Here is a 14713-nt window from a genome sequence, read left to right on the forward strand (position 1 = left end):
GCCAAAGGAGTCCCAAGGAGGAGACTCCAGAATTCAAGGGTTGGCCAGAGAGTAGGGGCACAATGACAGCTGTGCCACAGGGATGAGAGCAAAGAGTTCTCCCATGGGAATTTAAAGGCTGAGAGAATTGGGATTGTTCAGCCTGGAGAAGAGAAGCTTTGGGGTGATCTCAGTGTAGCCTTCCAGGACCCGAAGGGAAGTGACAAGAAAGATGGAGACAATTTTCAAAGGATGGAATGACAGGACAAGGGAGAATAGCTTCAAATGAATAGAGATGGTTTAGATTGAGTATTAGGATGAAATTGTTCCTTGGGAAGGTGAGGAAAGGCTGGGATGGAATTCCCAGAGCAGCTGTGGCTGCCCGAGCAGCCTGGGACAGTGGGAGGTGTCCCTGCCATGGCAGGGGTGGCACTGGGTGAGCTTTAAGGCTCGTTCCACCCCAACCATTCCATGATTTTGTGATGTAGAAATAATCTTCCTTTGTCCTCTGCTGCTCCTTCCCCTGCCTGTGAGGCCGTGTGGGGTCGGGGGAGCTCTCAGAGCCCCAGTTCGGGCTTCAACCTCCCCTGCCCAGAGGCTCTTCTTCCCTTGGGCAAGAAGTGAAAGCAGAAGCCATTTTCTCACAATGTAACTTGTCATTATTATTATGTTTTTAAGGCAAAATGCTTGCATTTGAAACAGGGAAGTCTGGGGACACATTACCCATTAGGACTTTCATATAGTTACACCGGCCAAGCAAAGTAATGCCTGTGAAATTAAAAACACAAACAAATAAAATAAAAACCCCCAAAACCCCCAAACAAACTCTTCTGAGCAGCGCAAGCACTGGGCATTTTTAATTTTAAGTTAATTCTGATGTTTTTGCGGTTTTTTCCCCCCACAGGCAGTCCCTGAGGGCTCCTGAGGCGGCGCGCGGGGCGGGCGCGCGCATGCGCGGGGCGGGCGAAGGCGGGAGCGCGCGGGAGCCGCGGGCGGGCCGCAGGTGAGGGGTGGGGGGGGGCCCGAGCCGGGGGAGCCGCGCTGGGATTTGGGGTTTGGGGGCTCTGGGGAGCAGGACTGGGGCTCCTCGGGGTCTGGAGAGCGGGATTGAGGATCCCCGGGGCTCCGGGAGCGGCCAGCGGCGCCTCTGCCCTTCCCCAGCCCGCGCCGGGCCGCCCGTCCCGCTCCTTGTTTAGATTCCGGGCAGGGCTGTTACCCCCAACAAAGTTTTTCTCTCAAGTCTTAAACCGATGCACAGGGCTTGATACCGCCCTCTTGCAACCCCTAAACAGGAACTTTAGCCTTAATAATCACAACTTTTAGAAACAGCCTTCCTCAAAGCATCCTGTCAATGACTGCAGTGCAATTCCAGGCTCTGCCGGCGGTGCCTGGGAAATGCGCACAAAGTTTGGCCACCAGAGCCGTAAGGAACAAGAATTGATGTGGGGTTTGTTCTGTTTTCTCCAGGAAACATGAAGGTCATCACCTGTGAAATCGTGTGGCATAACAAGGAGCCGGTTTACAGCTTGGACTTCCAGCATGGAGCGGATGGGAGGATGAATCGCCTGGCCTCGGCCGGGGTGGACACGGCCGTGAGGGTGAGCTGGGGCTGGGCTGGAGGTGGGCGGGGTGTGGGGGTTGTTACCCAAAATATCGGGTTGGTTTTGTTATCCAAAATACTGGGATGGTTTCATTATCAAAATATCAGGTTGGTTTCATTATCCAAAATATTGGGTTGGTTTCATCATCCACAATATTGGGTTGGTTTCATTATCCAAAATATTGGGTTATTGGCAGATACATGGCAGGGGGAGTGGATGGTTTCAAGAAAGAGTGTAAGATTGTGTATAGAATTATGGGGTAGTTTGGGTTGGGAGGGGACTTAAAGCTCATCCAGTGCCACCCCTGCCATGGCAGGGACACCTCCCACTGTCCCAGGTTGCTCCAAGCCCCAGTGTCCAGCCTGGCCTTGGGCACTGCCAGGGATGGATCCAGGGGCAGCCACAGCTGCTCTGGGAATTCCATCCCAGCCCCTGCCCACCCTGCCAGGGAATAATTTCACCCTAATATTCAATCTAAACTTACTCTCTTAGTTTGAAGCCACTCCCCCTTGTCGTTATACACTCTTGTAAATACTCTCTGTAGTAGTTTATTCCAGTTGTCTCATAAAACTTTATCCTTCTTCACTGGCAAACTGACCTCTACTTCCCTGATGGTTCTTATGTTTCAGGGATTTTTTTATACATATATTAGGGCTGGAAAAATGTCAGTTTTCTTTGACATAAAAAATATGCTCCCTGATAGGAGAGTGGAGTGAGGTGGGATCAGGCACTTCTATCACGTCCCAATGATTCCTGGTCACCCAAAACTGATGCCTTGTGCAGGCTGCCCTAGAGCAGGGGCTGGACAGAGCTCCAGAATAAAGCAGGGATTTATTCACAGCATCTCCTCCATGGATGCACCTTGGGCAGCACCAGAGCCCAGCCAGGGCTGCACCCAGGATGAACCAAAATGGCCCCAAAATGCACGGCCGGGCACGGGCTCTGTCCCTGGGATCAGTTCTGCTCCATTTGCACCTTGCAGTTCATTGTCCCATTCCAGCTTTAGCCCTGCAGTCCCACCCTGCTTGTTTTTCTCTCTCCAGCCCACGGGGTTTGTGCTCCTGGGCTGAGATTTGGCTCATTTGTCCTTGGTGCCCAGCTGGAGCAGGAATTGTTTTGTGTCCCTGCTCTGTGCACAGAGCTCACCATCCCTGAATGTGAAGCTCAGATTCACACACTAAAGCAGCACAGAATGTGAAAAATAGAAAAGCTCAAACCTGAGGCATTACCAAGGGAAGGGAGGAGAGGAAATGGCCTCAGATTGCATCAGAGGGAGGTTCAGATTGGAGATTTGAAAATAAATCAGAGTCATAGAGTGGTCAGGCCTTGGGCTGAGCTGCCCAGGGAGGTTTGGAGTCACTGAATTGTCCCAGAGCAGTCTGGATGTGGCCTTGGGGACAGGGATTGGGGTGATGCTGGTGGCCCTGGATGATCCTGAGGTCCCTTCCCACCCTGAGGAGCCTGTGCCATCCCATTTGCCTGGAAAGCTGTGACACTCTCCCAAGCAGATCTGGAAGGTGGAGAAGGGCCCGGATGGAAAAGCCATTGTGGAGTTCCTGTCCAACCTGGCGCGCCACACCAAGGCCGTGAACGTCGTGCGCTTCTCTCCCAGCGGGGACATCCTGGCCTCAGGAGGGGATGGTGAGAGCTGCTTCTCCCCTGCCTCATCCTGCAGCATTTTGGAGTTAAACTGAATGAAATCCTGAATGAACAAAAGGGACGAAGGGAAATAAATCAGCTTGCTCTGGTCTCTTCTGCAGATGCTGTCATTTTGCTGTGGAAGCTGAACGACAGCAAAGAGTTGGAGCCGTTGGTGTTTCAGGATGATGATGAAGCTCAGCTCAACAAGGAGAACTGGGCAGTCATTAAAACTTTGAGGTAATTTATTATTTGGTCAGTTTGGTTTTCTTTTCAGTGTTTTTGTTTCCTCAGTGGTTTCTAACATGGTGCACTTTTCAGTGTGTGTAGAACTCCAGCACTGTCTACAATTTGTTTGATATTAATCCTTTTAACTCCCTGTTAATGAGACTCAGAAAAAGGAGGGAGAGGGACATTTTGAATAATCAGGTGGTGACAGGACAAAGAGCAGTGGTTTTAAGCTGAAAGAGCAGTTCTTGGCAGCTGAGGTCGATGTCAGAAGACTTGCAGAACTGCTTGCAGCACCAGCAGGAATTTTTATTTGCCTCTTGATTTTTTTTTTAACCTAAAAATTCATAAAACTCATATTCACAGGTAGCTTTTAATTTTCAAATTAATAATTGGTTTTTCCTGCCTTCCAGAGGCCACTTGGAAGATGTGTATGATATTTGTTGGACCTCAGATGGAAATTACATGGCATCTGCTTCTGTGGATAACACAGCAATCATGTGGGATGTCAATAAAGGTAAATGCTGCAGTTATCCCTTGGAATTCCTGATCTGCTGGAAGTGCCTTGTGGCATTTCCCCCCAAAAATGTGAAATATCTTTTTTATGATTATTTTTCTGTGTGATTTTCTCTGTGTGTGAGGGCCCTCTATTTATAGATATAAAATATTCTCAGGCCAACAGAATTTACACCTGAGAAATCTGATCACCTTGGAGTATTCAGAAAACAACTTCACACATTTTTTACCCTCCCAAAACTCTTGCACAAACTTCTTACTTCACTTTTTGGTGTTGTGCAGCATGGCCTGAGCTCTGTTGGTGTCTTTCCTTTTGAAAAGCTACTTATTTTCTTTGAAACTTGGCAGCTTCTGGCTTTCTTTGCAAGAAAGCAACACTTAAATAATAGGAAAAATCCCACCTGTGGCCAATATTCAACAAAGTATTTCTAAAATTCTCTGTAACTTTGTCTCATCAATGTTTTGGCTCTGAGACCTTCCCTGGTGGAACATCAGTGGGGTCAGAGAGCTCCTGCCTTTGCTAATATTAATCTAATATTAATTCTAATTAATTATCAAATTTGTAGTGAACAAACCTTTAACTGGCACTTTAAAAGCAACTTTTGCTGATAGTCTTATCAGCCACCACCCAATGAACACTTCTATGTTTAAAAAATTATTTCCCTATTTTGAACCAATTTTTTGTCTTGTTTGATGTCTGAAATGTTTGATAACACGTTGGAATTTATGATCTGAAAGCTGTGTGTAATTTCAGGACAGAAAGTTTCAATATTTAATGAGCACAAGAGTTATGTCCAAGGAGTCACCTGGGATCCTCTGGGCCAGTATATTGCAACCCTGAGTTGTGACAGGTGAGCTCTTGGTCTGAGGGGTTTTCCTGAATATTCCTTTTTCCAGGAGGGTGAATTTAAAGGAAATATGCCAGATAAACATGAGGGGTTTTTTTATTCACTTTGTTGTGTAAGCAGGCTGATGTGAAAGTAAAATGACATTTTAGTTTTTTCTTTGCTTGTGCTTAATGATTCCTGCAGTCTCTCTTAGCAGCAAATAAACTTTTGTAGGAGTCTTCCTTTAGGAAGACTTAATTCCTTTAATTCCTTTAGGAATTAAATTTTTATGTTATTGATCATTACTGATACTCTTAAGAGAGAGCTGCATGGTTGTGTTAATGAGCTGATAAATTCATCCTCGGGCCTGGAGCAGCCTGGGACAGTGCAAGGTTAAAAGGAATTAATTAAAAGGAAGTAATGCCAGATAAACATGAGGTGTGGTTTTATTCATTTTGTTGTGTAAGCAGGGTGATGTGAAAGCAAAGTGATATTTTAGTTAATTTTTTGGCTTATGTTCAATGATTCCTGCAGTCTCTCTTAGCAGCAAATAAACTTTTGTAGGAGTCTTCATTTAGGAATTAAGTTTTTATGTTATTGATCATTATTGGGGGCTGCATGGTTGTGTTAATGAGCTGATAATTCATCCTCTGAGATGGAGCAGCCTGGGACAGTGCAAGGTCCCTGCTCAAGGCAGGGATGGAGTTAAATGATCTTTAAGGTCCCTTCCAGCCCAAAGCACTCCATGATGATGGAGATGTAGTTAATTGTTTTTAAGGTGAGTTCCCACTCTTGAGGAACCCACAGTGCAGGTAGGAACAGCCTTTCTTAATTCCCTTATTCCTCCATAAATCCAAGTGCTGGCACTTCCCAAACCTTGTGGAGTCCCAGCATTGTGAGGAGTTCATTAATTCTTTGGTCATTAAAACACATCCCTCTGGTGGTGTCTCATGAGGAGAATTTGAATTAATGGTTAATTGGTGGTCCAGGTTTGTATTTTGAGGTGCTGACTGACAAGGGAGATGCTGGGGCATTTTTGGGAAACTTGGGGTGAAAGGAAGCACAGGAAAGGCTGGGAGAGCTGGGATTGTTCACCTGGAGAGGAGAAGCTTTGGGGTGACCTCAGGGTGGCCTTGCAGGGCCTGAAGGAGCCCCAGGAAAGCTGGAGGGAGACAATTTCACAGAATTCCAGAATCCCTGGGTTGGGAGAGACCTCCAAGACCATCGAGTCCAGCCCAGCCCCAACTGAACCCTGGCCCCCAGTGCCACATCCAGGCTTTGTTAAACACACCCAGGCATGGGGACTCCACCACCTCCCCGGGCAGCCATTCCAGAACTTTCTCACCCTTGCTGCAAAAACCTTTTCTCTGCTCTCCACCCTGTATTTCCCCTGGTGCAGCTCGAGGCTGTGTGCTCTGGGTGTGTCAGTGCTGCTGCAGACAGAGCCCAGCCCCAGGTGAGCACAGGCACCTTTCAGGAGCTGTGCACAGTGATGGGGGCAGCCCTGAGTCTCCTTTTCTCCAGGCTGAGCACCCCCAGCTCCCTCAGGGCTTCCTCACAGGGCTGGAGGAACAGGACCCAGGGGATGCAGGGACAGCACCCAGGGAATGGCTGGGTTGGATGGATGGATGGTTGGATGGATGGGCAGAATCAAACGGGATGAAGTTCAATGAGTCCAAGTGCCGAGTCCTGCACTTCGGCCACAATAACCCCTGCACCGACACAAGCTGGGGACGGTGTGGCTGGACAGTGCTCAGGTAGAAAGGGACCTGGGGATGCTGGTGACAGTCGGCTGAACACGAGCCAGCAGTGTGCCCTGGGGCCAAGAGGGCCAATGGCTCCTGGCCAGTGTCAGGAATGGAGTGGCCATCAGGAACAGGGAGGTCATCCTTCCCCTGTACTCAGCACTGGTGAGGCCTCACCTGGAGTATCGCGTCCAGTTCTGGGCCCCTCACTTCAGGAGGGACCTTGAGATGCTTGAGCATGTCCAGAGGAGGGCAATGAGCCTGGTGAGGGGCTTGGAGCACAAGCTGTGTGAAGAGCGACTGAGGGAGCTGGGGTTGTTCAGCCTGAAGAAAAGGAGACTCAGGGGTGACCTCATCACTCTCTACAGCTTCCTGAAGGCTGGCCATGGTGAGCTGGGGTCGGTCTCTCCTGAAGGGTGGCTGTGCTCAGCTGGGGTCGGTCTCTCCTGAAGGGTGGCTGTGCTCAGCTGGGGTCGGTCTCTCCTGAAGGGTGGCCATGGTGAGCTGGGGTCAGTCTCTCCTGAAGGGTGCCTGTGCTCAGCTGGGGTCAGTCTCTCCTGAAGGGTGGCCATGGTGAGCTGGGGTCAGTCTCTCCTGAAGGGTGCCTGTGCTCAGCTGGGGTCGGTCTCTCCTGAAGGGTGCCCATGGTGAGCTGGGGTCAGTCTCTCCTGAAGGGTGGCTGTGCTGAGCTGGGGTCGGTCTCTCCTGAAGGGTGCCTGTGCTGAGCTGGGGTCTCTTTCTCCGGGCAACAACAGACAGAACAAGAGGACACAGTCTCAAGCTGCGCCAAGGGAGATGCAAGTTAGAATTAAGAAGGAAGTATTTTACAGAAAGAGTGGTCAGATACTGGAATCATTTACCCAGGGAGGTGGTGGAGTCACCATCCCTCAAAGAGTTCAAAAAAAGACTGGATGTGGCACTTGCTGCCATGATCTAGCTGAATAGTTAGAACATGGGTTGGACTTGATGATCTTATAGGTCTCTTCCAGCCTTGAACTTCTGTGATTCTGTGATTCCCAGTGCCAGAGGGCAGGGCTGGATGGGATCTTGGCAATGAGGAATTGTTCCCTGGCACGGTGGGCAGGGCTGGCATGGAATTCCACCCCTGCATCCCTGGCAGTGCCCAAGGCCAGGCTGGACACTGGGACAGTGGGAGGTGTCCCTGCCATGGCAGCAATGGCTGATTTGTTGTGTCCCTCCCACCCCTGCTGCATTCCCTCACTCCCTGCTGCCTGACTCTGCTCTCCCACACAGGGTCCTGCGAGTTTACAGCACCCAGACCAAGCGAGTGGCCTTCAATGTCACCAAGATGCCATCGGGGTCGGGAGCTGAAGGAGAGGTACCTGCTTCTGCTGGGGCTGCCAACTCTGCTGAGGGCTCTTTCATCTCAACTTCTGTCCCATCAAACCAAAGGATCAAATATTTTCCTTTCAAACAATTCCTGTGTTGTAGAATCATCAAGGTTTGAAGAGACCTTCACACTCATCCCCTCCCACCATCATCACCCTGAAACCACATCCCCAGAATTTCCTGCTGATGAAAGCAGTAACACAATCCTTTAGTTGTAAAAGTTAAAAATTGTGTGGAGAAAACAGTTCTTAACAGGAAAAGCTTCAAACATACCTGGCAGTAGCTGGGAGTTTATTAATAGATGTGACAGTAGTAATAATAGTAATAATATTTTAAAGTTAATAATATTTTAAAGTTAACAGCCTGGAATTTTCATGAAGGTAGTTAGATTGTGAAGAAAAATATGAATTAGGGATAATTTAGGTAACTCTAACCCTAAGAGGGAAAACAAAGAGCTTTTTTTTTCCTCCCAAACAGCTTTAAGTGATAGTAAAATAACACCTCCAGGCTGGCTATTACTTTCTAAATTCCTTCTCTTCATTCCTTTTCTTTTTGGAGGAAAACATTGGTAAGAGTTTTATGGACACTGAAGAACGGGCCTGAGAGCAGGCACTTTACCACGGGAGAAATTCTCTTTCAACCTCTAATCCTGGGGTTAGCCTGGGGTGCCTGAGCAGCCCTGGGTGTTAAACAATGTTGTTCTCCAGGTTATGGCTGGTTTTTGATGTCTGCTCTAAGGTGACAGCTCTGGGAGTGTTTTGCTTTGCAGCTCAAGAGGGATCAAGGATTATTTTTCTTAGCTGGGAAGAATTTATGGAGAGCTTGAAGGAGCCATGGTTTTTTAAAGGTTTTATTTGAAAAGTTCCATCAGGCTGGAGTGTCCAAGTGGATGTTTTGTGTCCAGGGGTTGCAGCTGGACATTCCTGGCCTTCTCCACAATCCTGATTTCTGTGTTGCAGGTGAGGAGCTTTCGGATGTTCCACGATGACAGCATGAAGTCGTTCTTCCGCAGGCTCAGCTTCACCCCTGATGGCTCCTACCTGCTCACTCCAGGTGTGGGGACATCTCCTGGCACTTGGGCTGTGTCCCTGAGCTTGGAGAACATTCCCAAGGTCATGGAATCCAAGCTGTGACCTATCCCCACCTTGTCCCCAGAGCTCTGAGTGCCACCTCCAGGGGACACCTGCAGGGATGGGCACTGCAAAGCTCCCTGGGCAGCCCCTGCCAAGGCCTGAGCTCCCTGTCCATGCAGAAATTTTCCCAAAATCCAACCTAAACCTGCCCTGGGCCAGCCTGAGGCCGCTCCCTCTGCTCCTGTCCCTGTTCCCTGGCAGCAGAGCCCGACCCCCCCGGCTGTGCCCTCCTGGCAGGGACTTGTGCAGAGCCACGAGGGCCCCTGAGCCTCCTTTGCTCCAGCCTCAGCCCCTTCCAGCTCCTCAGGGATTCTGCAGCCCCTTCCAGCTCCTCAGGGATTCTGCAGCCCCTTCCAGCTCCTCAGGGATTCTGCAGCCCCTTCCAGCTCCCTCAGGGATTCTGCAGCCCCTTCCAGCCCCTCAGGGATTCTGCAGCCCCTTCCCAGCTCCTCAGGGATTCTGCAGCCCCTTCCAGCTCCCTCAATCTATCATATCCTAATTTGAATGTTCCTTAATATTTCCTGCATCTCAGAGATGCTGATTTATCCTAATTAAGCCATTCCTCATTCTCCCTATCGAAGAAAATAAAAACTCCACAATATTCTCCATTAACAATCCACAACATCAACTTTCTCCTGTGATAAAAGTGCTATTTGTGGCATTTTTGCTGAATAAATTGCAACATCAGAACTCTTAAGATAGACGTGAAGGATAATGAGTGAGGTTTTATTGATTTTGTCCTTCCCTCAGAACATTCAGAGTAAAAACAGCCCAGCAAGAGGGATCAGTGTGTGCCTGTCCAAGCCCTGCTTTTATTGATGTCTGGCAACATCAAAAAGCAGCTTTGAAGAGGGAAATGTATAAGGAAAAACAAAACCAGCACTAAATAAATATTTGGGATGCCTTTTTAAGTTGTATTCAGCTTTTGCCCAGCTGACAAGCCTAATTCCTGGGAATTAGAATATTTCTGGAGAAGCCTAATTGCCAGGAACTGGAATGTTTGTGGACACAAGGTGTGTGCTCAGGAGCTCTCTGAGGTGATGAGTGATGTTGGAACTTTTGTTTTTGCAGCTGGCTGTGTGGAATCGGGAGAGAACGTTACCAACACCACCTATGTTTTCTCCAGAAACAATCTTAAAAGGTAGGGGTTTAATGAGATAAAAATCTGTTTGCATTTAAAAATAAACAATTCAAATAGTGCAAATGTGTGTTCTGAACTCCTGGCTCTCCCTGTAGGCCCGTGGGTCACCTGCCCTGTCCTGGCAAGGGCACTCTGGCTGTTCGCTGCTGCCCTGTGTACTTTGAGCTGAGAGCAGCCTCTGCTGCAGGTATGGAGTGGGGGTTTGGAAGGGCAGGAGCCTCCCTGAAATGGAAAATGCAAATTATTATATCTGAATTATTATAATTTTGAAGTTAAGGGACTCTCAGGCAAAGATATGGGAATAGGAATAACAGTTCTTTACTGGGAAAATTAAAAATACGAATGCAATAATACAAACAAACAAAAAAACCACTGGCAAAGTAAGAATAGGAGCTGCCCCCCTGTGTGCCAGGGCGGTGTCCCAGCCCCATCCCAGGGGGGCTCAGCCCTCCTGCAGTGCCAGCTGTGGCTCTGCTGCAGCAGGGATCCTGCACAAGGGGGGAGTTTTCCTCTGCAGCTCCAGGGGAAGAGGCAGCTGCTCCTCTGGCAATGCAGGGGGCAAAGGCTGCTCTGCTGTGCCAGCACCTCAGATTGGATCCAGGCAGGAATGCTTGGCTCCTCCCCTGGGCGGAGCATCTCCCCATGGGATGCTGGGATTGGATCAGCCCTGCAGGGACACTCAGTGGCCATGGACAGCAGAGATCTCCTGGAGGGAGGGTTGGCTGTGGGAGAGAGAAAGGAAAAACTGCCCCAGGAACAGCAGAGAACTGTCCCAGCTCTGACAGATGGGGACAGAACACACAGCCCCATTTCTAACTGAAGACGTATGGAAGCTTCAGGGAGTGGGAACTTTCCCACTTCAGGGAGTGGGAACTCCCAGCAAATCTATGAAAAGATGTGGCTGCACACTTTTTTATGCCCCAGCCTTTCAGCATTCCTCTAAGACTGTATGGAGAAGTTGTTTCCTGACTCTGAGGCCCTGAGTTCCCCTCATGTCCCTCATGAGCTGCTTTGGTAGAGTGGATGGATGTTGTTCCACACTGTGAAATATTTTCCTTGAGCTGTTAACCATTCTGTGTTGAAAAGAAATAACCTGGTTTAGCACCAGAGGAGCAGGGCAGAGAAATAATTCCTGTTAGTCTCAGCTGCCCACATCACAGGGAGTGGAAGAGTTTGCCACAAGCACTGGTGTTTATTCAGGGAAGCAGTGCTGGTGTTACTGGGCACAGCAGGAATTCTGAGCTGGGGACAGGATTATGTGAAGTTGCACAAGAATTTATTTTGGATTTATTTAATCCAGCTTTATTGTGGCTCCAGGAGTGTTTATATTTTAACAAGACTGACATTACTCAGGTGAAAAGGCAGAGCTTGGTTACATTTGTAGTATTCCTTACAGGATTTACCTGTTTTATTTCCATCATCATTTTAGATCCATGCTGTTGCAAAGGAAGGAGATGAGGGTCTGCAGTTGGTCTCTGTAGCTCCTCTAAAGGGAGACTTTAATATTAAAGTTCTTATAAATACTGGAAAATGGAGGGGAAAATTTACAGAACAAAACAGTAGCAATCCAGAGGGAGAAAGGTGCCCTTTTGTTTTTCAGCTAAGAAAATAAAGAGTAAATTTCAGACAACAGAAATGTTAAATTTTGCGTTTTATGCAAGAGCTGTCTGCTTGGTGTTTACACTGATTGATGATGTAATTTTATTTAAATTAATGGCTAAATGCAGTCACTACCATGCAATAAATCCAAGAGAATTCTCACTGTTCATTTCTTTGCAGATGAAATGAGCCCCAAATCCCCCCCTGCCCTGTTCAGCCTGCCCTATCGATTGGTGTTTGCTGTTGCCTCCGAGGATTCTGTGCTGTTTTATGACACTGAGCAGTCCTTCCCCTTTGGTTATGTCTCCAACATCCATTACCACACCCTGAGTGACATTTCATGGTAAGGAATTGTGTTCCTGAGATTTATTGTGTGGGGAAATTTCCTTTTTCCATGTCCTGTGAGTCCTGCCTTGGGTTTGTATTCCACACACGTGGTCACTCAGTGTCTGAGCAGCAATCCATCCCTGTTTGCTCTGTCAATTAGACAATTGTGGCTTTTAATCAAGTAAAAGCTTGGCCTTTAATGGAAATAAATCAATCCCAACCAGGTCCAGTGATGGATCCTTCCTGGCCATTTCCTCCACGGACGGGTACTGCTCCTTCGTCACCTTCGAGGAGGATGAGCTGGGAGTGCCCCTGAAGGAGAAGCCCCAGATCCCTGTCAGGACTCCTGGAGGAACAGCAGCAGACAAGAAAGCCAAGAAAAGCCAATCCCACAAAGTGATTTCCCCAGGCTCCAGGCTGCCAGAGGGGACCCCTCCCAGCAAGGATCCCCCAGGGCAACCCCGAACCCCCAGCACTGCTGGGAAGGAGCTGCCTTCAACCCCTGTGGGCATCAAAAGCACCCCAGTGCCATCCCCTTCAACCCCTGTGGGCATCAAAAGCACCCCAGTGCCATCCCCTTCCACCCCTGTGGGCACCAAAGCCACCCCAGTGCCATCCCCTTCCACTCCTGTGGGCACCAAAGCCACCCCAGTGCCATCCCCTTCCACTCCTGTGGGCATCAAAGCCACCCCAGTGCCATCCCCTGCCACCCCTGTGGGCATCAAAAGCACCCCAGTGCCATCCCCTTCCACTCCTGTGGGCATCAAAAGCACCCCAGTGCCATCCCCTGCCACCCCTGTGGGCATCAAAAGCACCCCAGTGCCATCCCCTTCCACCCCTGTGGGCATCAAAACCACCCCAGTGCCATCCCCTGCCACCCCTGTGGGCACCAAAGCCACCCCAGTGCCATCCTCAGAGGAGAGGAGGAGCAGCCAGAGCAGCAGAGCCCCCCAGCCCAGGAGGGTCACCCTCACCACTCTGCAGTCCTGTTTCAAAACACCCAGGTGAGATTTTTGGATTTCTGTTTACACCTTCCACTTGTAAATAAAAGGGCCAAGACAATTTGTGCTTGTGCTGCATTTAAAGGCTGAGCTTTGCACACAAATCCCCAGCCCTGGCTCTGGGTGGGAGCTCTCTTGATGTGGAGTTTTTTGTTGTGCTGTAGATGAGAGGTCAAAATGTCTCCCCTAAACGTGCTTGAAATGTGAGGCAGCAAATTCACCTGAGCCTTGATAACAAAAGGTGTCTGTCCTAAGGTGTCTGTCCTGGCCAGGAGTTGGGCTTTGATCCTCTGGGGTCTGTTCCAGCTCAGAATATTCTGGGATTCTGTCTTCAGGTCCAGTTTTGTGCACAGAAATGGTTCCTGAAGCCTTCAGCTGCCAGGAACTGTTTAAACACCCTTCTGCCAAAGAGTAGTTTAAGAAGAGTGCAAGTCTAGCCAGGCCCTTAAAACATTGATTAGATGGCTTCCTAAAAGATCTCATTTTTTAGAAATTGCCAATAATATTGATTGTTCTGGGGCTCTGAGCAGCCTGCTCCAGTGGAGGTTGGAAATGGATAATGCTCCATTCAGCTTGTAAAAATAAGGGAAAATGTGCAGTAAAATATGTCAGAATTACTTTTGCAGTTAAGTGATTCTATATTAATTAAATCTTGAAGTGAAATACTCATGGAAATGATGTCTATAAAGCAATTTAACTGTTTCTGCTCTTTTAAAGGAGAATAAACTTGATTTCCTTGAAGCCAGACAGCCCAGCCTCTGCAGATCCAGAGCCAGCCCCCATGTCCATCCCTCCTTCCTCAGAGCAGGAGCATGGTGAGTTTTTGTGGCTCTAAACACCAGCCCAGTCAGATTTGTCCATTATAGATTTATATTGTAAAAAACCCTCACTCTGATTGCAAATCCTAAAGTTTCTTCTTTGTTTTCATGTGTGCTTTAGAGATTGAGATTGTTTTGAGAGGTGCTCTGGGCAGTATGAAATGTGTTTTCCCTGCTCAGGGGCAGCTGATGGTGACTCCCTGCAGTTTGATAGCAGTGAAACCAAGGATAAATTCCTGGGGGTGATGTTCTCCAGCTTTTAAAGACTTTTGTACTTCCAGCTTGTCCTTGTTGCAGGTGCTGGGCACTCTCAGACCAGGATTGGGTTTTTTTTTAATTTGAATTTATTAATTTGAAATGATTTTCCTGTCTGATTCTTCCAGAGAAGCCATTGCCATCTGATGAGAGCCTCCAAGCTCCCCCAGCCCCAAAACGTGCCAGGACTGAGGATTTGTCCCTTCCTGCTCCTGCTGGAGACCAGACCAGCTGTGAGTCCAACAAATAAAGGCTGAGCAGCCTGAATCCAAGCAGCCATGTCTGAATTCATTTCTTTTTGCAAAAATTCAATCCTCAATTCCCAGTCCAAGTTCCCAGGTTTGATGTAGAAACATCAACATTTCTGTGAAACTACCAGTAGAAGATCCAGGTTTCAGGAATGTTCTGCAGCAGGAGAAATAGTTGGGAAGTGACTTCAAGAATAAGGAAATCAGGGAAATCTGGGGATTAAAAATCCATCCAGTAAGATGTGAGTCTCCACCAGAGTTCCTAAATCATGTTGAGAAAGCATCATGCCTTCCAGTAACTGGCTGG

The 14713-nt window shown here is 48.5% G+C and overlaps 1 protein-coding gene across 1 annotated transcript; it reads left to right on the forward strand.

Annotated features, from left to right (window-relative positions):
- The first annotated feature begins 937 nt into the window (after positions 1-937).
- Positions 938-14430, forward strand: CHAF1B (chromatin assembly factor 1 subunit B). The gene is made up of 14 exons (XM_063180579.1): positions 938-982; positions 1447-1577; positions 3089-3221; positions 3341-3458; positions 3860-3963; positions 4717-4813; positions 7789-7873; positions 8844-8937; positions 10089-10158; positions 10254-10345; positions 11938-12100; positions 12309-13088; positions 13803-13900; positions 14287-14430. Exons 2-14 carry the CDS (start codon positions 1452-1454, stop codon positions 14406-14408), a joined length of 2082 nt encoding a protein of 693 aa, XP_063036649.1. The 5' UTR covers positions 938-982; positions 1447-1451; the 3' UTR covers positions 14409-14430.
- Positions 14431-14713: the final 283 nt, after the last annotated feature.

The sequence above is a fragment of the Melospiza melodia genome, chromosome 2 (genome assembly GCF_035770615.1).
Source record: "Melospiza melodia melodia isolate bMelMel2 chromosome 2, bMelMel2.pri, whole genome shotgun sequence".
NCBI lineage: Eukaryota > Metazoa > Chordata > Aves > Passeriformes > Passerellidae > Melospiza > Melospiza melodia.